This window comes from Gobio gobio (genome assembly GCF_949357685.1).
Source record: "Gobio gobio genome assembly, chromosome: 6".
Taxonomy (NCBI): Eukaryota; Metazoa; Chordata; class Actinopteri; order Cypriniformes; family Gobionidae; genus Gobio; species Gobio gobio.
The window spans coordinates 56,718,887-56,744,123 of NC_137102.1; the positions used below are offsets into that span (position 1 = coordinate 56,718,887).

Here is a 25,237-nt window from a genome sequence, read left to right on the forward strand (position 1 = left end):
AATGTTGCTGTTATTTTCAGCGTGAGTCGCTTTACAAACGGCGCCCCATAAACGAAAGCACACAGAAACAACATTTTATTAAAATCCTGTTCTCATTATAATGCTTTGACAGATTGACTCTTATCATGCACTTAATTTTATTATTCATGATCGATGTGTTTACAGACATCACTGCGCGTTTTCGAACTCATAACGAAAAACAACTTTAAATAAACTAGGTCTACTGTTAAAAAATACGAGAACAGTATAGCACTGCTGCATTACTAATATCAATGATTCTGAGAAAGAAATAGCCTATCTGAAAAGAATTTGACTGTCTCTAAACCATCATGTCGAGCATGAAATATGCGTTTGAGCTGAAACTGAAGAGAATGAACAACAGCCGGTATAACGGCAGCGCTTTGCTAGATTATTAAGCTCAACCAAACGCTTCTTATATTAGATTAACCTGATAGACAACATAAAAGTAATCTTACAACGTGCATCTGCAGAAAAGGACGCGAATGCGCACATGAACTTCACGCGCTTCTCGCTAGTTTCTCTGTGGATCAGCTGATACACGGGGAACTAAGCACAGAGAATTTACAGCATTCTAATTTCCATCGTGTTCTCATTATAATGCTATGTAGGATATGACAGATTGGCGCTGCACATCTTGCAATAACCATTCAATGATCACAGTGATTCCAGACATCACTGCAGTGCACGCCTCAGTTTCACTTTAATTCGCCGCGGTCAGGAGGCTGTATAACGCTAACCAATCAGACCTCCGGTACCGCGCAAAACGACGCAGTAACCAATAAAAAAAGAGACAAATATTTTTTTTCAGGGCGATCATCGTTCTCATGATCGATGATCGCTGTCACGTTCGAGTACTCGATTACTCGACCACTGTTGCCCATCCCTATCTATAATGTGATATGCTAAACTGATTTTATTTCGGGTGGGGGTCGGGTGTCGGTTCTATTTTAAGCGGGTCGGGTCAGGTGCGGATTTTAATTAGTGCTGCTGATGGAAAACGTGTCGGATGCGGTTTTAAGCACTGCGGGTATGGGCGGATGCGGGTTTACAAAATCGGACCCGTGCAGGACGCCACTCGCATCTTTGCACTTTTCATTATCAATATAGCCTAGATGAATTTTTTTAAATAAAATAATATTTAAACATAAATATGAAACAAAAAACATTGTTTAATGGCTACAACAAGTATAGCAGGCTACAGTACAGATAACTGTCATGTCTGAGCGGGATTTGAGCGAACTCGCTGGCATAGAGCGGATTATTGAGCGGAGCGTCACACCGGTCTGCTTCGCTCATTACAGGCTTGTTCTTGTCAGAACGACCGTCGGGTTTAAAACGGGCTCATAATTACAGTTAATGTGTCGGGCCGGGCTTGGACACAACGTGCACAGGCTCGGGTAGGGTCGGGCTTGATTTTTTGGGCCCGATCTAAGCTCTAATCCTTATACACTAACATTCAAAAGTTTGGGATTGGTTAGATTGTCTCTTCTGCTCACCAAAGCTGCATTTATTTGATCAATAATACACTAAAAACAGTGATACTGTGAAATAGTATTACAATTTAAAACTAGAATGTACATTTCCTGAAGAAAATGTGAGTGGTGCTTGCCGTGGCAAAAAAATCCTCTCGGATGCTATGTTGTGTGTACTGGATTCTCACCCGAAACAAAAGAGGCCACCCCCAAGTCTGTACGATGTTGTGGAGCTGAGATATGTCCTATTCATGTGTTTTTACGGTTGCTAGGGTACTCTATATGGTTGCTATGGAGTGGCTATACAATTTATGGGGTGACATTTAAAGACTATTTGCCAGTCTGAGTCAAAAGACCCAACCCCCATGCCTCTACGATGTTCTGATGCAGAGATATAGGTCCTTGTAAACGGTTGCTAGGGTACTCTGTTTGGTTGCTATGGAGGGGCTTGGCAGCATCCAATGATGATACTGCTTGTCTATATGAATGATATAAACCAACCCCCATGTCTCTAGGATGTTCTGAGGCAGAGATATAGGTCTTGGTAAACGGTTGCTAGGGTACTCTGTTTGGTTGCTATGGAGGGGTTTGGCAGCATCCAATGATGATACTGTTTGTCTGTATGAATGATATAAACCAACCCCCATGCCTCTATGATGTTCTGAAGCAGAGATATAGGTCTTGGTATACGGTTGCTAGGGTACTCTGTTTGGTTGCTAGGGGGGCTTGGCAGCATCCAATGATGATACTGCTTGTCTGTATGAATGATATAAACCAACCCCCATGTCTCTATGATGTTCTGAGGCAGAGATATAGGTCTTGGTATATGGTTGCTAGGGTACTCTGTTTGGTTGCTAAGGGGGCTTGGCAGCATCCAATGATGATACTGCTTGTCTGTATGAATGATATAAACCAACCCCCATGTCTCTATGATGTTCTGAAGCAGAGATATAGGTCTTGGTATACGGTTGCTAGGGTACTCTGTTTGGTTGCTAGGGGGGCTTGGCAGCATCCAATGATGATACTGCTTGTCTGTATGAATTATATAAACCAACCCCCATGTCTCTATGATGTTCTGAGGCAGAGATATAGGTCTTGGTATATGGTTGCTAGGGTACTCTGTTTGGTTGCTAAGGGGGCTTGGCAGCATCCAACGATGATACTGCTTGTCTGTATGAATGATATAAACCAACCCCCATGTCTCTATGATGTTCTGAAGCAGAGATATAGGTCTTGGTATATGGTTGCTAGGGTACTCTGTTTGGTTGCTAAGGGGGCTTGGCAGCATCAAATGATGATACTGCTTGTCTGTATGAATGATATAAACCAACCCCCATGCCTCTATGATGTTCTGAAGCAGAGATACAGGTCTTGGTATACGGTTGCTAGGGTACTCTGTTTGGTTGCTAGGGGGGCTTGGCAGCATCCAATGATGATACTGCTTGTCAATATGAATGATATAAACCAACCCCCATGCCTCTATGATGTTCTGAAGCAGAGATATAGGTCTTGGTATACGGTTGCTAGGGTACTCTGTTTGGTTGCTAGGGGGGCTTGGCAGCATCCAATGATGATACTGCTTGTCTGTATGAATGATATAAACCAACCCCCATGTCTCTATGATGTTCTGAGGCAGAGATATAGGTCTTGGTATATGGTTGCTAGGGTACTCTGTTTGGTTGCTAGGGGGGCTTGGCAGCATCCAATGATGATACTGCTTGTCTGTATGAATGATATAAACCAACCCCCATGTCTCTATGATGTTCTGAGGCAGAGATATAGGTCTTGGTATATGGTTGCTAGGGTACTCTGTTTGGTTGCTAGGGGGGCTTGGCAGCATCCAATGATGATACTGCTTGTCTGTATGAATGATATAAACCAACCCCCATGTCTCTATGATGTTCTGATGCAGAGATATAGGTCTTGGTAAACGGTTGCTAGGGTACTCTGTTTGGTTGCTATGGAGTGGCTTGGCAGCATCCAATGGATACAGCTTGTCAGTATGAATGATATAAACCAACCCCCATGTCTGTATGATGTTCTGATGCAGAGATATAGATCTTGGTAAACGGTTGCTAGGGTACTCTGTTTGGTTGCTATGGCGTGGCTTGGCAGCATCCAATGATGATACTCCAAAGGCTGCTTGTCAGTATGAATGATATAAACCAACCCCCATGCCTCTATAATGTTCTGAGGCAGAGATATAGGTCTTGGTAAATGGTTGCTAAGCTGCTTGATAATGGTTGCTAGGGCGTGGCTAGGAAGTATTGAAGGTGACTTGTGATTGGCTGTTGATGCCCCGAGTCAAACAAACCCACCCTCTTGTTTCTATGACACTTCTATCAAAAGATATCCCTTTGATCTCTTTCAATGGAAGTCTATGGGATCAGTTGCTAGGGAGCTCTAAGTGGTTGCTAGGGCGTGGCTTCATAGGTTAACAATCATCCTGAGATAGTGATTGGCTGTCTGAGTAAATTGAGCCCACCCCCTTGTCTCTGAGACACTGTGAGCCAGAGCTATGGTCAATACAAAATCCCTATGCAATTTCCCATAGTAAGAGAAACGCATGAGTTTTATGGGACGTCCCTCCCCATTATAAGTCAATGGGGAAATTTGAGGAAATTTGGGCAGCTCTAGCGCCCCAGGGGTACAACTTATACCCCATTGCGATGTGTCATCTTACAGGGCCTGTCAGCCTCTTCAGATGTGGTGACACACGAGTTTCTCCGAAATCCTCGCTCAGAGCTATGAGGGGTCAAAGTGTCCGCAATGTTAAATCCCATTGACTTTTCGGTTACTTTTACGCCCCTGGGGCGAACATCGCACCCCCGATCCCTTAGAAAAGATATAGCACACCATTCCCGTATAGGCCGGTCGATTTGACGCCTCATTCATGGGTCTGTGACAAAATTTGTGGGAGGAGAAGCGCGCCGAAAAAGTGGCCAGAAGAAGAAGAATAATAATAAGCCATTCCTGGGTTACATAGTATATATACGCCTTGCTAAACAAGCTCCACGAATATTAATAAGTATGGAGAATAACAATATTGATGCCTTGCTTCGCAAGGCCCACTAATAAGTGTGTTTGAGAGTGATGGTGATGCCTTGCTGCGCAAGGCATCACTAAAACCGTTCTGGGGTAAGATAGTAATAGTGATGCCTTGCTACGCAAGCACCACTAATAAGCATTTTCTATGAGAATATATTTTAAAATGTAATTTATTCCAGAATTTTCAGCATCATTACTCATCACATGATCCTTCAGAAATCAATCATTCACTCTTGCTCAAGAAACATTTATTATTATTATCAATATTAAAAACAGTTGCTGCTTCATATTTTTTGTGGAAACTGATAGATGTTGTTCAAAACGAACAGCGTTTATTCGAATTAGAAATCTTTTGTAACAATATAAATGTCTTTCCTGTCACTTTTGAGCAATGTAATGCATTCTTGCTGAATACATTTTTCAAGACTTAAAGGTCCCATGGCATGAAATGTTCATTTTATGAGGTTTTTCAACATTAATATGAGTTCCCCTAGCCTGAATATTGTCCCCAAGTGGATAGAAATGTTGATCGGTGTAAACCCGAGTTCTGGCTGTCTTTCTCTGCCTTTGAGAAAATGACAGGCCAGACGAGCCAATCCTGAAGTCTCCTGGTTTGACGTCCAAGCAGGAACGGTTCCCTCCCTTTCCTCCGCCCAGAGAATCTGGCATGCCCAAGCAAGCGCTATATTTGTCCTGGAGAGATCAAGGCTTGTGAACGAGTGAATGCTGGCAGTTTCTCAGTGTTTGGATGTACAAATGAAAACAGAAGTCTTTTTTCAGTTCCTTCTGATCTGTGATCAGTGATTTCTGATGTGTAGCTAATTATTTATTATTCGTGCACACACTGCGGCTTCTCTCTCTCCAGACAGAACGGTGTTTTTGTGTTTTCTATCTTGTGAGTCAGTGTTTTTGTACGTCCTCGTCGCGTCTATCGGTTCTAAAACGTGCATACAGTCGTTTCTGCTCAACATCGGCAGAGTAACATCTTTAGAGATAAACCTCACACACGGCGAAGCTCGGGCTGCACTGGCCGCTCGGCCTTCAACATCCCCGACCCCCAGTACTGCATCTGGCCCACAGCGGAGGCACCAAACGCGGCGTGAGATTAAGCAGAAGGGGGGTAAGCGTGAGCATATCCGGGCTAGCCAGCTATCCCCACAATAAACTGGATTACATTCGATTACTGCTGTTGTGTCTTTGTTTGCACTGTGTACTCAATGCGCGTCACTGACGCTTTTCATATGATTGGAACATATCTAAAAATAATGCTATTATCAACACTTACTCATAACTCGTTCATCTCGACAGCTGTAATGGTACATTGCATGTGTTACAAAGTTGGTAATAATGATGAAGACGGACTCGGCGTGACTGGGACTCGTGTTTATTCAGAACTCTCAGATACAAACACAATAAACTCGCGGTGACTGACAGCGCTCTCACAACTCAGTAGTTACTATATATAACTTTGTTAGCAATCGCTCTGTCTCCGTGATGTCCGGTTCGCGAACGAATCTTTCTTTTGAATCGGTTCTTTTTAGTGAACCGAACCAGTTCACCAAATCGGACTGAAACGTTCTAAACGGTTCGTGTCTCGAGTCAGCGCTGATCCATAATTTACTAAAGTTACTAACTTTCTGACATGAGTGACAGCCCCTCCGACTAGAAATAAATTAATAACCTGAAGTATATTCTAGTAACAACAGTTCACTGAACTGAGACTGACAGAACTGATGTGAAGTGAACTCAGGTCCATCCGTCTCTCTGGCAGCAGCTCGTGCGTCGTAGACCTCGTTAAACCACGCCCCCTCCGCTCATTTCAAATGCAAAGATGTCAGCCAATCACAACAGTGGGCGTTTTTACTGAAGTCTCACAGCAGACACGCCTCTTGAAACAGGGCATTCAGCCACAGGGCAAACAGCAGAATAGAAAAAAATGCCTTTTATTTCTAAATTATGACATTTTATGATGTAAAAATCATACTAACAATATAAGTACACCTCAGGAAACATTATAAAATAATAGAAAAATGCCATGCCATGTGACCTTTAAACTTTTGAACAGTAATGTTAATTCAAATTAATATTTTATGAATTTAATAATTTAATTATTAAATTAACAATTCATTTAAAAAATAAATCATATGCTAAAAACAATGTAAAATGGTAACACTTTACAATAAGTTGTATTAGTTAACATTAGTTAATGCTTTAGTTAACATGAACTAACCATGAACAACACCTCTGTTCAGCATTAGTTCATCTTTGTTAACGTTAATTCACAAAAATCCAGCCGTTCATGGTTTGCTCATGTTAGTTCTCACTGCATTTGCTAATGTTAACAAGATTTTAATAATGCATTAGTAAATGTTGAAATTAACATTAACAAAGATAAATAAATGCTTTAGATTAGACTAATGTTAACTATTGAACCTTATTGTAAAGTGTTACCTGTAAAATAGTAAATTGTCAAAACTATAGTCAAAACTTTTGTATGTGCATTTTGAGGTGTAGTGTTGGGGAGACGTACATGTTTTGTAGGCTGAAGGTTGACTATAGCCAGCTTCCCTCCCGTACGTTTGGTTAGAAGAGGAAGGTCTCCGCTAGGTTTAATTTGAAGAGATGTTCCCAACGTCAAGGCCAAGTCAGCTCGCCTGTGAAGAGGAACACAATAATCAGCTGCTGGCGTCTGTTGTTCTTTTCTCAGAATTGGTGAATAGCGTTCACATTTGTCTCAGCCTCAGTCGGTACACCCGCAGGCCATGTGAGTCATAATGAACACACAAATGAAGAGTGATTGTCCTTTTAACTGTCTGTTCCTGCTTCATTACGACCAATAAAAGGCTTCATTCACAACTCTAGAACCTTCAAGTGTTCATTAGACCACAAATGAACTATTTATAACAAACAATCCACTGATTCTATACAGTTTCTTTGATTTCATTAATCATCATTTATTAAGTGATACACAAAACCTTTAAAGAACATGTCTTGGTCACACTCAAAGGCAAAATTAAAAATTATATTTTACATAAAGAAAGAATTAAGATGTTTTGGACTGTTGTCAGGACAATTAACCAAATTCACATTACTGTAATGGGCAATTTTTTGTACTACCTTAAGTGTCATTAATATTATTTGATTATAGTTTTTATTAATATTTAAAATATAATTTTATTTGTATATTTTTCGTTTTTTAATGTTAATTTTTGTCATTTTTAAATGTTTTTTTTTTTCTATTTATAATTTTTTTTTTTTAGTTCAGTTTTAATAATTGTAGTGCTTGAAATGAAAATTAAAAATGTTGCCTTGGCAAATAACTGAAAATTAAAAAAAACTTTTCATCTAATACTCATATTTATTTCAGTTTCATTTCAATTAATTCATTTTGGCAATGAGAATTAGATGAAGACATGCTAATCAAAAATGTCACAATGCAAAAAATCGTATATTTAAGTATAAGCTGCATTATGAAATTGAGGTGAAATATAGTATTTAAATTCAGGCATTTAAATTAAATAGTGTAAATATCATCTATTGCAAAGATTCATTATTTAATCTAAGTGCAAATAGCTGTAGATGCTGTTTGCTAAGTGAAATCTATTCTATTTACACCATGTAAAAGTAGTTATTTGCAATATGTGTAAATAGTAATTAGATGCTATTTATACTTTATTTTGACAGATTCATACTAACAGGATGCAATAATAACAGAGTGTAAATGATTATGTTAATTAAAATTATTAAATGGATGCCGCCTTAATGGGACAATAAAAGCCCTCCCTACACCTACCCCTAACCAATAAATACTTTAAATATTATTAAAGGTCCCGTTCTTCGTGTTTTTTTGAAGCTTTGATTGTGTTTACAGTGTGCAATATAACATGTGTTCATGTTTCGCGTGTAAAAAAACAGTATTTTTCACACAATGTACTTATCTGTGTACCGCTGTTTCCACTGTCCTAAAAACGGCTGGTGATTTCCCTGTTCTATAAAGTCCCTCCTTCAGAAATACGTAACGAGTTCTGATTGTGCCAGCGCTTACCGTGTTGTAATTCGACCGCAGCTTAGCGCACGTGCCAGCAGTTCCTGTGTTGTGATTCGACAGCAGCTTAGCGCATGTTGGAAAGATCACGCCTCTTAACGTAGAGATGAATGCGTTCAATAATCTCTACAGCGTCCCTGGGAAAGCCAAACAAAGGTGATTTGACTCCTGGATGAAAATAACAGTGTCTCGACGACATGGCGATAAACACACTCAACGCAACAGTTCCTTTTCTCCACGCGACCGTCCGCTTCTCCACGTGGGACAGCAACAAGACCGCGCCCCCTTTTTCGCGTTTCTTTGTGGGCGGAGGTTAGTCTGTTCTACTGCTCTACTGACGTAATTATAGCAGGAAGTACCAGGATGTAGTCCTAGCCAGCCGTTCGCTGTAGGCTTTGAAAGGGAACTTCTGTTAAATAAAATATCTCGCTTGGCATTGAACTTTGAGCTTTATAATTTTACAGGTATTATTTATGCTCTAACAGCAACATTACACACTAACTAAAGTTTGAACAATGGGATCATGCGGAATGGGACCTTTAAACATTTCGTTAGGCACTTTATTTTTTTGCTATTTTTAGAACATTTTCTTAATTTTTACTGAAAGTAAATGCTTTTCCGATGAGATTTGTGTTGATAAAAGTGATAAGAGCGAGCTCTGCAAAAGGCGGATTCGAACCCAGGTCAATCACATCAAAACCTAGATCTTTAAGCCTTAAGGCCTGTTCACACCGGGACGATTTTCATGCACGTTTAACACCTCGTGACTAAACAAGGGGCGCCAATGTGAGTGTGCACACCGACGCGCAAAACGTCACGCGTAAAAGCGTAATTTTAAAAAAGACGCCTTGGGTTCGATTTTTTGTTTTGACGCAGCGCGTTAAAAACTGTCCGACCAATGAGACGGCGCTTTTGTTCACGTGCCTGGAGCTGCTGAAGTTACAGTAAAACACGACTTGGTGGCGCTCAAGCACAAAACGATCTTGCCGAGCACGGATTGATACGATGAAGAGGAAGTAAGTAGACAAAGAAGATGAGCTTCGAATGTTGTGAATGGTTTTTACAATCACGTAAAAACTGTCTCTCTTCTTCTTCTGTGTGACAAGCGAGTGTCAGAAGTGTAAAGTGGCGCAGCACCACCTTGTGTACCGGGAGCGCCATCTACTGAATTTGCACATTCACTCGGCGCATCGCCAATGAAAATCGCTTGGGTGTGAACCAAGCCTGCAGCACTCCTGTCAGAAACTGAAGCTTCCGCGCCTCGATCGCCCCCGCCCGGTGGCTGGTCCTAGTATAGCTCCTAAACCCCAACCCTCCATGTATTAGAATGGACGCGAGACACAGTAAACAATTCAATTACACTTCAAATAATTGATGATGGTTTCTGTCATTTTAGGCAGTTTTTATTACGATGATTTAATTTCAAGTTTTCGTTTTTTAAATAAGTTTAGTTTTAGTTCGTTATTTGATGCTATAAAAACGGGGGGTGTGACGTCATGATTGACAGCTGGGATTGACGGCTTCTCTGAGTGAAGTTGTCACGGAGGCACTAACGGACTTTTTTCGGGATTTTGGGGAGGAGATTGGAGCTTTAGCTTTAATTTCTACATTTATATAACTGTTTATTTCACACCAACATAATGAATTGTTCTACATCTGTGAGAGTGTGGGCGGGCTTTTGATAATCGCGCCTCTACTTCCTGCTCTCTACTGCGCAACTCCGGTCCCGAGATCGCTACTGCGCAGACTTGGTCCCAAGATGTCAGCGCCGTGTGCGGGCCTACGAAAGCTTCAACTCTGGTCAGCGGAAGTCAATGAAGTTGCGTCGTCCATATTTTTTTACGGTCTATGGTGTGAACACAAAGACGCGCCGAAAAATGTCTCGTGTGCACAGGCTTTTATGCTTTACTGACTCTGCGACTGAAAACGCTGATATGCGGCTGATATGTTTTTCCCAAACAGGCATTGTTAGGCGGAGCTAGTGCGAATAGCACTTGCCAACAAGGCACGCTATTTGCACTTGGTGTAAATAGACACTCCGATAAATTAATACAGAAAATTGGAATGTGTCAAAATAGTTGACTAGCCAGTTGTTGGATGGCTAGTGGACCACGAGTCTTTTTGTGATCCTGACATTTTAGTAAATATTTAATTACAAACACAAATAGCGAAGGCTTGATTAAGATTTTCACAGACCTGACCTGAACCGTAACATGAGCAAAGCTCTAATAGATAAAGAACCTTGTGCCTTTTATCATTACTGAAATCTCTTTTTATCTGAACGTCATTAACTTTATGTTGTATCATATTAACATTAAAAACACACTCTTTTTACGACTAAAATAACAGTTAAGGGTAAAAAAACTGAATTCCCAAAAATTAAAACGGAAAAAAAAGGAATTAGCAAAAATTAAAACGGAAAAAAACGAATTTGGGAAAAAATAAAACGGAATTTGGGAAAAAATAAAACGGATTTCATAGGGCCCTAGAATAGTACGTCAAAAATGTGTTGCTACTGAGTAGTGCGCCAGACCGATCGACAAACACAGACCGGAAGTCAACTTCGGGCCAGACGCGTAACCGTGGCAATGCGCGTGCGTCCGATGAAACCGTCTATAGGAAGTGAGGTCAAGTTTACAATGCATCACCGTTAGAAAACACTGTAGCATTTTGGATATATAAATGAATGTATAAATTAAGTCCAAAATTCATGTTTGTTTTGCAATACCTTAACCTAAATCAAGTTTCTGGTAGTCAATAAAGATTGATATGGAATATTAACATTGTTGCTGTACAATGGCAGATCCATCATAACGGAGAAAATTCATCATAAATTAATCAAAAAAGGTTCTTGGTTAATCTGCGCTTAACATTAAGTGGTGCAACACAACCCAGATCAACAAATCCTCGATTAACACTAAACTTTGCTAAATGTATCCTTAATTGGTGCAACCCACCCAATGATGTGCATGGATAAATCATTCATAATAAACACAAGGTCCCATAACATAAATAAGAATTGTCCTGTTTTCAAAATCTGTCATTTTTAATAAGTCATTTATATGTCATGAAACAATTTGCATGTTTTGTTAACAATGACTTCAATTTATTGTTCTTTACTTTATTCACATATCATCTGCAGTCCAATCATCACAAAATTAAGAAATTTGCATATTGTTGTGAAATCATTGCAAGTACCCCCGTCACAATTCCCAGAGAATACCCCATAAATTGTGTTAAAGCTCCACGATTTTAGCATCATATAGAGACTAATACTACTACAGTTTTTATTCATATTTTGACATTTTTATTATTTATATGGCTTTTACTTCAGTTTAAGTTTTAGTTATATAAGTACATTCCTAAATTCACCTGTCAATCACTAAACGAATGTGCTGAACTTTACTTTGGTCTTGTAAGCACCGCTTGCCTTGCTCTTAAATAATAAACACCGCTCTTGATTCCCTAAATATAATGGCCTTCTCTCTGTATTGTTAAGAGCACACCTTCCTCATTCATTCTCGGTCTCGGGATATTTATCTTCCTTACCTACATGCCTCTTCAGCTCTATTTAGGTCTCTGTCAGGCAGCGAGTCCTCCCAGTCCAATATAGTGCTGATCAACTTCCCTCTGCAGAGAAAACACACACACAGTGATGAGACAGAACAAATAGCTCATGACAAGCACAGAAACATGAGGGGGTGTGTGCGCAGGATGCGTTCTTGCTATTTTAAAATTGTTTTATGTACACGTGTCAGATGGATGTCTGTGCGCTTCATCATTTTTGTATTGTTTTAGTGTGGCAAAATGTGCCACAAACACATTTTTAAGATAGCACGTCAAGTTAAGAAAGCAGCGCATCAATGCCAGTATCAAACTCTGTTATTTTTACTCTCGGTTACATTTTTTGACTAGTGACTTAGTCATTTGTTATTACCAGACCTATTATCATTAAACTAAAACATAAAAATACATTGTTGTTACTTTAAATAAAATAAACGTTAACCGAAATAAAATATAATATGAAAAAAACCCACAAGCTTATTTTATTTCAGTTCATTGCCAAGTAAACATTCCTAATTGTATTAGTTCCATTTACTTATTAACCCTTTATAAACTTTAGTTTATTGAAGTACTAAAATAACTAAAAGTAAAACTGAAACAAAAATGAATAAAAACTATGTAGACATTAAAAATAAATAAATAAATTAAAAAAATACATATATTTGTTTATTTATATAGCACATTTCATACACAATGGTAATTCAAAGTGCTTTACATAGAAAAGGTATTAATAAAAATACCATCCATAAGAAATATAAATAACAATCGTATTCAACTAAAGGCTAAAATACTATTCCTGACTGAATTCGGGGCTCCCCTGTCTGAATAGAAGAATCAGAGATCTCCGGTTGTAATTGTATTAATTCTATTTACTTATTAACTCTATTTTCTAAGTTTAGGTTGAAGTATTGAAATAATTAAAATTGAAATAAAAAATGATAAAAACTACAAAGACATCTATTAAAATAAATAAAAAAATAAATAAATTGAATACAGTTTAAAGGGAAAATATAAAAGATAAAAACTATTTTTTAAACATTAATAAATGCTACAATAGAATATAAATTATACTAAAATAACAGTATAGACATTTTAAAAACCATTGAAATATTTTAAATTTGAGCAACTGAAGTCTTTGTCTGCTGCAATATCAGAGGATGCTCAGGGCTGGATAATGAAGCGGTGGGGCCGGTGTCTGAGGACCTCAGGCTGCTAGGGGCCTTTAAAGTCACAGGCACACAGAGACTGCTAATGAAAACTGACCAGCTCCCTTGGAGCAAACTGTGTGAGCTGACAACTAGGGCCCCTAAGGCCCCTCAGTACAAACTAGGGCTGGGCGATAAGGCCAAAAAACCCCATATCTCTGTACTTTGTGGCTGAATGCTGAAATACAATATACATCTCTGTACTTTCCACTTTTTTTCTATTTGAAGAAACCAAACGCCAGCCTTTTTGATCATTTTCACAAAAGCTTCATGCCCCCCAGAAAGAACAGAACCTCTGCTTTCAAACAAAAAATCTTTTTTATTCTAGCTTCATGCCTTTTTTAAATCAACTTTGAATGTGGATAAGTTCCATAAAAAAAAAGCAAAAATCTGAGAAATAGCATTTTTTCCGGTTCTGGATCGGATTCACAATGATGATCAAAACACAGATGGAGTAGATGGAGTCCATCAACACTTCTAATGCTTGCACAATCCTATAGTTCGTCCTGGGTCAACATTTTATTCAGTTACAGATTAGGCAGTTTAGATTTATATGCTGTTTAATCTTGATGATCGCATAACTTTACATTTGCTATTGCTTGTTTCTGCATCTTCGCCTGTGTTTTAATCAGGAGATTCTGTACTCGTTCAGAAGATGTGTAATAGCACCCCCTTCCATATAACAGTGAAAACATGGAAAGCTGGAAAATGCCGTCAGTGGCGGGGAAAAAAAATGCTGTTTCACATTTGTCCAACAAGATGTTCATATGGATAGCCTTCAAATATGGTGAAAGTAACCATGTAAGCTAATGCTATATATTATGTGAAAAAGAATGGCTTAAAATTCTACATGTGGCACATTTAATGTTCTATAACATACACTAAGCTGTTCCCACAAAGTTAGGAGCACAAAATTGTCCGAAATGTCTTGGTATGCTGAAGCATTAAGAGATCCTTCCACTGGAACTAAGGGGCCAACCCCTGAAAAACAACCCCACACCATTACCCCCCCTCCACCAAACTTTCCACTTGGCACAATGCAGTCAGGAAAGTACCGTTCTCCTGGCGACCGCCAAACCCAGACTCGTCCATTCAATGATTTGGACGGGTGTCCCAATACTTTTGGCAATATAGTGTGTATTTTAGTCCGAATTATTGTGCTTTTATTCTATTGCACTCCGTCTGTTTGGCGGTGCTTGTTCACTGAAGTCTGTGAAGTTTAGCGGAGACTCGCTTGCAGGCTTGTCCACTCCTGACACGCAAAATAGAAACATTTGCATGACTTTCTAACATTTACAGATGGAGAATATACCTGTAAAATTTAAGTTATGCACTGAGCAAAACACCATCTCAAAAACACATTAAATGGCACAAGTATCTGTCAGAGCATCTGAAGGGTCAAGCCACGCTAAACTATACGTGTTAACTATCTTATGAGTTATTTTAAAAGCCTGTTATATAAAGCATGTCTCATGTTTAGGACAAATTGGATTGATGGGAACCCAGACGTTCACAGCAATACACAAACAGAATAGATATGTGAGTGCATAGTCATAGTGACATTCTGGGTTCCCACCATCATGGAAAACCGTGATGGACCTTATCTGGTCCATTCCTTTAAAATGGTGCAATCACCTGCAAGATCGGAGTCCTCTGGAACGTGTGACATCGCAGTAGCGTCCGGTTGGCTTCAGACCCATCACTCCAATTACTGTGTCCCGAACATATTGCCTGAAACAGCCCAGGGCACAAGTGCTTATCGCTATGGCAGTAACAGAAACATATGGTTTGTCTTGTGGCTGTACTGTTTAAAGAGAATATTTTAATGTTTACAGATTGGGCCCATTCACTTAAATAGTTTTTTGTGTGGTAATGAACCACAATTAAGCTTATCAAGCTTAATTTGAATGATGATAATGAACTTGGAATATTGCTTCAAACTGGGATAAGAGAAAGTACTTTAACATACAAAAGTACACACTTAATTTTTTTTTAACTATTTCATAAAACAAGCTGCAGTTCAGATGAAATAGGGTTTCTGCCAGTCTTAAAGGAACACGCCACTTTTTGGGAAAATAGGCTCAATTTCAAACTTCCCTAGAGTTAAACCATGGGCGTCAGAACCATTGTATGTGGGTGGGACAAGACCCATCCACTTTTTACGATCAATGATATTGGACCCACTCACTTTTATCGTCTCTAACATTCAGCACATGTCTGTTTACCTACCCCTAATCGATAAACACTTATTATTAAACACATGTTAGACGCTTTATTTTTCTAATATTTTCTTCATTTTTATTGAAAATAAATGCCTTTCCGATCTGATAAGTGATGGGAAAAGGGAGAAGATTGAGTTCGGCGAAAGGCGGGCTCGAACCGCGGGTCGTTTTGTGTCAAAACTAGATGCCGTGCTTCTTACCCCTACACTACTGCCGCTCTCAAAGATATGGCGATTTCCGTAATTTTGTCTTTCCGAACTATACGTTTAGCAAGCAAAGCGGTATATTTGTACTTAATGTAATTGGCATCTACTCCAGTAAAAAAAATTTGAGGACCCACCCACATTTTTTTTTGCTTCCGACGCCCATGAGTTAAACAGTTTAGTTTACCGTTTTCGAATCCATTCGGCCGAATCTCCAGGTCTGGCGGTAGCACTTTTAGCATTGTTCAGCACAGATCATTGAATCTGATTAGACCATTAGCATCTCGCTCAAAAATGACCAAAGAGTTTAGATATTTTTCCAGCTTCCAAAGTTAGATAGTGGCGTGTTCCGTTAAAAAAAATTCAGAAAATTATGATATTAAATGTTGTTTGCAGTGCAAAAATAAGTATCTTCCTCAGTATTCTTGTCCTGTTTTCCAATACAAATATCAATCATTCAAGCTATTTGTTTGTACAATGAATGAAAAAGTAATGGATATCGGTTGAAAGTTGTATTTCCAAAAAGTGTTGCTAATACAACTCTAGACATTTACATTTAAAGGACATATTGACGTATTGTGTTCCCTTTCATTCATTCCTTAAATTTTCTTTACTTGGCCTTAAACCAAAAATTATTCAGACACTTATGCAACCTTTTACACCACAGACTGAACAAAATAAAGCATTGACAGCTGACAGCTGATTGGTTGATTGTAATCCATTACATACCTTTCTATTAAAGTGATCTGACATTATCAAGATGAATTTGTTCTTGTTATTTTATTACCATTTTCTAAACTATAGCAAATAAACTGTGATAATGTGAGAAAATGTTATCTGAATACATTTTGGTTTGACTGTTTATGCTGCTGGTCAAATAAATGAGTTCAAGTTTTTTTTTTTACATCATTATCTGCCCTTAGCGACCAGTAACACAACAACGTGTTTAAAAACGTTCTGAACCATCTTCTGCTTGTAAAGCATTTATCAAACAAACATTAGAAGTTCTTGGCACTATTCCTGGCACTGTGCAGACAGACTTCATTAACATGTTCAGAGTGAGATTGATTACATACTTGCCACACTTCTCACATTCTTCGACAAACATGTTCCCGTGCAGCTCCGACAATCGATCCCTAGCAGATACAGAGAGAAATAAACAAACCCAGTAATGAGAGAATGGAGCTATTAAAAAAAAAGATGACAATCCCATCAGTCATACAAGTCATAGTTTTTTATTAATATTTTGTAATAGTTTACAGTATTTTTTTTGTAATTTCGATATTTGTTTGTTTTTTATACGTCTATACAGGGGCTGATCTTCTGGGGTGGGCACTCTAAGAAAAAGCATTGCCACCCTTGATTTATCCCAGTATAAAATTTCAATCTAAAAGCCCTATTTGGACGGTAATTGTTTCTCATGTGGACGTCCATAAAAATACATTTGCATGCTCAGTGATAAAACTTGTGCATTCGGATGACAATTTATTCACGAGTTTTGTGATCATACGAACCTGGGAATGTGCTGCTCACGTGGTCAGTCGAATGACTGTCGGCTGTAAATAAAATGTTGGCTTGGAATAATAAGAATAAATTCATATTTAATTTAGAAATGATTGATTATTTAATTATTTAAACCTGTTTAAAAAATAGGAAGATAGAATGTCATTTTAAAAATGTGGAAATGAGCGGAAATAAGTTAACACAGCCTCTTATTTACACGAGGTAAACATAATGCTGCTAATTTCACGTATATAATGTTACTTACTGTCATAATAACGGCCCATTTCAAATGTTCTTCCTTTCTCTTTTGAGCGGTAATAAAGGATTATTCTTGTAAATACTTTCCAGCATTTCAGTAATAAAAGTGTAGGCTAAATGATCTTTAAAATGCATCCAAATTACAGCGAAGTGCAACGATACGGTGCTCCGCAGTGGTCAAAAAGGATATAAACAGTGCATTTTTGAAAACTCAGAGATGTGGATTCGAACGACAAATAAATTACCACACGTTCATGGTGTTAGTCTAAAAACAGTAGGTAATTCGGCCAGGGATTTTAACGTGGGTGGTGAAAAAAAAAAAAAACACAGACATTCTGGATTCGGACGGCAGAAAAATAAAAAAAAATTCACAGACTAGCCCCTGTAAATTATGAAAATACCTTATCGATGAATTGATTGTTCATTTAAACAACTATCGATCATGGGAATTTGTGTAGATTGACATCCCTGTTGCAAATGTTAGCAAAGGTTTTTGCTGCTCTTCAACTTAATGCACTAAAACTTGTGATTTATACATCATCAAAGTAGCCTATGTAATATTAATATATCAACTCTTCTTTATGTAGTAATGATAAACCTACTCTAATGAGCTCAGAGGCATGCACAATCTGTTGAATTGTTAATGAGGCAGTATCTTGGTGCCCTGCATATTGATATTTTGTTATTAATTTAATTATTTTTAAACAGTATAGACGATAACTTTGTGGTAATGCAACTGTTTTGCATAATTATAGATGGTCAAGCCATAAATCCACCAGAACCATGCATGGATGCTTTCATCTGTGTCTGTAAACCTTTCACAGTCCTCATGCCACCATAAACATTTTCTAGATCCACTCTATAGTTTTTATCAATTTTAGTTTTAATATTAGTTATTTTAGTACATAATCTAACTTCAACAAAAAAAAAGACAAAAGTTGCCTTGGCAACTAACTGCACTAAAACAAGTTGATTTTTTTTATTATTTTTTTTACATTTAATTTAATTTCAGTTAACTTTTCTTTTACATTAAATAGTGAGACGGTTTGTTATGGTAGTTTGAGTTTAAGATAATAACCCTGATTCAAACACAAAAGTTATATATGAAGACTGAGGGCTTTTAATTAGATCTGCCTGAAAATAACAGGAAGTTCATCATATCAATATGCTAAATTTAACATTAACATCTTCAAATCATCTGCCCAGAACAAGACACCCTGATTGCGTTCACTTACAGGAGGGGAAAAAAACTAAAGCTAATCAACATGACACATCTGACATCACACAAAGGACGGAGGTCAAAACTTTAATCATAGCGGTATGAGAGACGTGGGTCCTGCATGAATCAGATCGCAACCTTTTGAGAACGCTTTTGCTATTTTTGTGTGCAATATCAGCCATTACCTGGGAAAGCCGGAGCGCAGGTGAAGGCCATCTACGTTCTGGCTGATGACGTATTTGAGGTGTCCTGTCCTCTGCAGCTGCAGAAGAGCCATGTGAGTCACGCTGGGACGTGCGTCCTCGAACGTTGTGTTAAAGTGAGGCGTCTCGCCTCTCTCCTCCATCGTCCACACTCCTTTAGGACCTCTAAAAAATCACAGACATCACAGCACAGAGATCACAAACATGTCTTTGTTGAAATACACGTCTTGTCCTCAATGAGGTGTACAGTCTGAACATGAAATGGACCCATTTTAATACTCCTTACTGAAATGATAAAAAACTGGATCTTCCTTGATCTTTTGAAATCTAGAGCTTAAAGGGTTAGTTCACCCAAAAATGAAAGTTCTGTCATTAATTACTACCCCTTATGTCGTTCGACACCCGTAAGACCTCCGTTCATCTTCGGAACACAAATGAAGATTATAGTTGAAATCTGATGGCTCTGAAAGGCCTCCATTGGCACAATGCACGGTTCACTCTCAAGACCCTTAAAAGGTGCTAAAGACGTCATTACAAAGTCCATCTCACTACAGTGGTTCTACAATAACTTTATGAAGCGACGAGAATAGTTTTTGTGCGCAAAAAAAACCTAAATAACGACTTATATAGTGATGACGATTTCAAAATAATGCATCATGAAGCTTCAAAGCGTTATGAATCAGTGAGTCGAATCATGATTCGGATCGCGTGTCAAACCGCCGAACTGCTGAAATCAGTTGACTTTGGCGATTCAAACTGCTGAATCGACTCACTGATTCATAACGCTTCGAAGCTTCATGATGCCTTGTTTTGAAATCGTCATCACTATATAAGTCGTTATTTAGGGTTTTTTTGCGCACAAAAACTATTCTCGTCACTCCATAAAATTATTGTAGAACCACTGTAGTGAGATGGACTTTGTAACAACGTCTTTAGTACCTTTTAAGGGTCTTGAGAGTGAACCGTGCATTGTGCCAATGGAGGCCTTTCTGAGCCATCAGATTTGAACTAAAATATCTTAATTTGTGTTCTGAAGATGAACGGAGGTCTTACGGGTGTCGAACGACATGAGGGTAAGTAATTAATGACAGAAATTTCATTTTTGGGTGAACTAACCTTTTAATGTACAATGAAAACATACTGTTACTTTACTTAAAATGCACGGCTGAAACAAAATCCATTTATAAGGTAAACAGAACTGCAAACAGATCTACTTCTGAAATCTGTGCACAATGATGAACACAAACATGAATCTATAGGTGCGTTTACATGGAGCACTGTAATCGGTTTAAAAGTCCAATCCGAATGAAAATGCTCCATATAAACACCTCAGTCAGAATAAAAATGGCCAAACTGAATGAAATTGTAATCGGTTTGAGAGGGGTGGGATAAACCTTTTCATGAACCGATCAAACGAAAAATTCCACCATGTAAATGACCTGATCCGAGTGCACGTCTTTCTGTGACATGATATACAGCGCGCGCCTCCTCAACTGAAGAGCGCGCGTCGCGCTCACACCAGGCTAATGTTGACAAGAGAGGAAAGTTAATTTTTCTGAGGTATTAAACGTTTTATTTTGTAACATGTTATGAACATGATGTTGGAATAATGACAGACATAGCCTGGCTACACCATCTCATCTTGACAGCGTTTGTCCTAAAGGCTTCAACTGCGCCTGACAGAAGAATTAATTTTTCTGAGGTGATTCTTACACTTTACAACAAATAATAAATAGCTTTTATAAAACTGTATAAGTCCTGTTGGCCGTTGAGAGTTGCCATTACAACGGGGAATATTCAAGCTGCTGGAGAGGACGTGTCGACATTTCTGTTTCTCGTAAGTTAGAGATATATATATATATATATATATATATATATATATATATATATATATATATATATATATATATATATATATATATATATATATATATATATATATATATATATATATATATATATATATATATATATATATATATATATATATATATATATATATATATATATATATATATATAAAAGTTAAACAACTGCTTCAAATGGGTTAAGTAACATTACCCACAGTCTACTTTAATTACTTTTGTTAATATTTATACCTTTGTGATTGTGGTATCTTTCCTTTATCATCTGAAATATCTGCGTTTAGTACTAGTATGCGGAGCACGTCTTGAATGCTTTCATTCTTGTTTCACCATACATCCTATGTTTTTATTAATAATTTGGGTGCATTTTATATTTAATTTTGTATTTTTCAAAATAAATGAATTGAATTAATTTTGATTCTGCATTCATCCTTCACAGCTGTTGAAATAGCCATTGTATAGGACATAAATTAGTTTAAACCACGGCATGTCCGCCCACAGAAAAATAAATAAATATTTAAAAAAAAAATACTAAATTATCTCCCATTTCAGAGTAGGGTCATTTTTTAAAGGTGCCCTAGAATGAAAAATGTAATTAACCTTGGCATAGTTGAATAACAAGAGTTCAATACATGGACATCACATACAGTGAGTCTCAAACGCCATTGCTTCCTCCTTCATATGTGAATCTCGATTGTGGAAAACACCACGGAAAAACAGGTGAATCTCAACATAATATAAAAAAATAATGAAAATGCCAGATCATAGAAATAAATGTTATATTCCAGGCTGTGCAGTGGACGTGAGGACTTTTCATTCACTTCCCACAGAACAAAACTGTCAACAGGCATGGTTGATGTTTATCTATAACCGGATACTGCGAAAATTTAATTCAAAAGTTGTTAGTTTTCTCGGCCCATTTCATCACGGACAGTTTTTCTAACTTGGGACAATATCAAACAGGCTTTGCTCAGCGTCTGATACTAGAGAAGCGGCAATTCAAACTATATTCCCGCAAGCAGTAAGTAGTGATTGTATCCACTTATTGACTGTCTAAACAATTTCTGATTAAATCGAAAGTTTCTTAATGAGACAACTTTACCGATAATATCAACGCAAGATGCTAGTACAGTAGGAAACTCCAAGTAACATACATAACAGTATGTCAAATGACAAAGGTTAAAAATATTTCCTGCCAGTGTTGTCATCTAAATATACAAAATACAACCGTAGATACATATGGCAATCCCTTTTGTCGGATTGAATTATAATTTAGCCTATATTTCATCAACGACACATAACTCAAGAGCTAACTATGTTAGTTTAGATGCTTATAGCTTTTTTATTTCCTTTTTATTTGGAAGGGACAAAGCACATCAATCAATTACTCGATCCTTCTAGCAGTAGCTAACGTCCCCTTCTCCATCACTTAAATGACAAGGCATCTAGTCAATTTGTCAAAACCCTAACCCTAAAACGTTACTGTACAAACAACATATTTACGCGCTACCCAGTTCGCTGTTTAGAGTTTGTCAAAGGGAAGAAGTTATCATTGTAAAATCATGTAGATATCATAGAACAATTTAAAATATTGTTTCAACTCATTCTAGGGCACCTTTAAAGAAACTGATACTTTTATTCAGCAAGGATGCATTAAATTGATCAAAAGTGACAGTAAAGACAATAATACAACTTCAATTAACTGTTTTCAACATTGATAATAATCATTAAATGTTTCTTGAGCAGCAAATCATCATATTAGAATGATTTCTGAAGGATCATGTGACACTGAAGACTGGAGTAATGATGCTGAAAATACAGCTTTGCATCACTAGAATAAATTACATAAATATATTCAAATAGATTGGTTAGTTTAACACTTAACTTCTTTCAAAAACATAAAAAATTACAGATCCTAAACGTTTGAACGCTACTGCATGGTAATAGCAACACCAAAGTCATGGCTTTAAGTCCCAGGGAATCAGTAAAACAAAACTGATAGAATACCATAACTTGAAATGCATGAAATGAAATGAATTTGCATGAAAGCATCTGCCAAATACATAAATGTAAATTATTCCGAAATTCAGGTTTGAAAGCTGTTATATAAAACTACATTCCAGCTGTTTTTGTTGCAAAAAACCTTGACTAACCCTATAAACGAACACAAAATGACTCTGGATTTCCACAACCCTTGTTCTCCAGTCTCTCTCTGTGATTCAGTAAAGCTGCTGAGCTGAGGGAAATCTCAGATGACAAAGATGGGGTTTTAGTTATCACGGAGAACAGCAGGAGGCTACTGTGCTTTTTAATGACTGCAGATGGAGTTACTAAGAGGAACAACTCAAAAGTTCACTTAAACAAGCCCTTGCGGGCAGAAATCTTGTGCACTTGGGAATTTGCATTAAAACACATACACACACAACAGCCAATCCTTCTGAAATCCAGTTTGCTTTTTCATGCCTTCCTAGTTACACGCATGCAGCAGCTTTCCCGCCTGGCTTATCAAAAGTTTTCTGTTTTTACTAAACTTGGATAAGCTCTTACAAGTACTGCATAAACCCCTAAATAAGTCCTAGCCAGGCTTTAGGCTACTGATCAAAGTCTTATACACACTGCAGCTTATTCTGGCCAAGAACCACCCGCTTAGACAGAAAGAGGGCGTCTGACTGACACGTAAAGCATCAAACACACTTAGCTTTTCCTTAATGTGACATTTAGGGGGCAGGTAAATCTGAAATCGGAGGAAAACCAAGTGGATGTACAGTAATATACAAGTCTGCTCAAGGATTAAGTATCTTAAATTAAACTGTCTTGTACAGATTCAATATCCCAAACTAAACAACTCAACAAATGCAGTGTTTAGTTCTTCCCAAAGCAGGCTGTCAAGTTTGTTTCCCGGTGCATTTATATAAGCCTGTGCACTTTGACTCTTGAAAACTGCGTAAAGCCAGGCAATCAGAATGGAGCTCAGAATGTGTGTGCAATACGCAAACGGTCAGTAAACCGTCTGTAGGCTTGCCGTCTGAGACTATATATGTCCCAACTAAGCTCTCCACTTATTAAATACTGCATAGCACACCAGCAAAGCTGACTTAAACAGGCCGGTGTTGAGAACAGGAGGCAATATAGCTGTGCAATCTGGGAAATTGGAATGAGATTCTAGTGCACTGCTTGTTTAGATGAATATGATTGATGAAAATGTGTTCTCCTGAAGCAATACGTCAGGGAATTTGTCTCTCTCTCTCTCTCTCTCTCTCTCTCTCTCTCTTCTCTCTCTCTCTCTCTCTCTCTCTCTCTCTCTCTCTCTCTCTCTCTCTCTCTCTCTCTCTCTCTCTCTCTCTCTCTCTCTCTCTCTCTCTCTCTCTCTCTCTCTCTCTCTCTCTCTCTCTCTCTCTCTCTCTCTCTCTCTCTCTCTCTCTCTCTCTCTCTCCCATATCTCTCTCTCACATATATACATACATATAAATATATATATGAATAACACTGATTATCTCTTCATCACCTGTTAGTGGGTGGGGTTTATTAGGCAACAAGTGAACATTTTGTCCTCAAAGTTGATGTGTTAGAAGCAGGAAAAATGGGCAAGCGCAAGGATTTGAGCGAGTTTGAAAAGGGCCAAATTGTGACGGCTAGACGACTGGATCAGAGCATCCCCAAAACTGCAGCTTTTGTGGGGTGTTCCAGTTCTGCAGTGGTCAGTCTCTATCAAAAGTGCTCCAAGGAAGGAACAGTGATTAAACCGGCGACAGGCTCATTGATGCACGTGGGAAGGCTGGCCCGTGTGGTCCGATCAAACAGACGAGCTACTGGAGCTCAAATTGCTCAAGAAGTTAATGCTGGTTCTGATAGAAAGGTTTCAGAATACACAGTACATCGCAGTTTGTTGTGTATGGGGCGGCACAGCCGCAGACCAGTCAGGGTGCCCATGCTGTCCCCTGTCCACCGCCGAAAGCGCCAACAGTGGGCATGTGAGCATCAGACCACGGAGCAATGGAAGAAGGTGGCCTGGTCTGATGAATCACGTTTTCTTTAACATCACGTGGATGGCCGGTAGTAATGGGCGATATAAACGATATGCTATATAAACGATGCAAAATTGGCCTACGATAGAGATTTTAAGTCTATTGCACTATCGCGATAATGCACGTTGATGACAGAATCTACCCGCGAAATTTAGAGCCATGAGCTGCAACTGGCAGTAATGCATCATCGTATTGGTCATCTTGAGTAAACATAGCTGAAAACGAAACGGAGGAGCTGGTAAAAAAGACCGGTGCAACATCCATTGTTTGGACTTGGTTCGGATTTAAGCCGTCCGCACACGCACACGCACACACACTCGCTCACTGTCTTTGTAGTCTCTGCAGTGTTTCCCAACCAGAAACATTTTTTTTCTTTCAAATTTT

The 25,237-nt window shown here is 38.3% G+C and overlaps 1 protein-coding gene across 1 annotated transcript in view; it reads right to left on the reverse strand.

The window, feature by feature from the left end:
* Nucleotides 1-25,237, reverse strand: part of sirt6 (sirtuin 6) — a 50,566-nt gene that overhangs the window by 7,794 nt on the left and 17,535 nt on the right. Inside the window, exons 3-7 of the mRNA XM_079818459.1 lie at nucleotides 18,946-19,128; nucleotides 16,857-16,916; nucleotides 14,991-15,086; nucleotides 12,136-12,216; nucleotides 7,072-7,195 (exon numbers count right to left, since the gene is read on the reverse strand). Coding sequence (XP_079674585.1) covers nucleotides 7,072-7,195; nucleotides 12,136-12,216; nucleotides 14,991-15,086; nucleotides 16,857-16,916; nucleotides 18,946-19,128 — 544 coding nt within the window. The remainder of the gene's footprint in view (nucleotides 1-7,071; nucleotides 7,196-12,135; nucleotides 12,217-14,990; nucleotides 15,087-16,856; nucleotides 16,917-18,945; nucleotides 19,129-25,237) is intronic.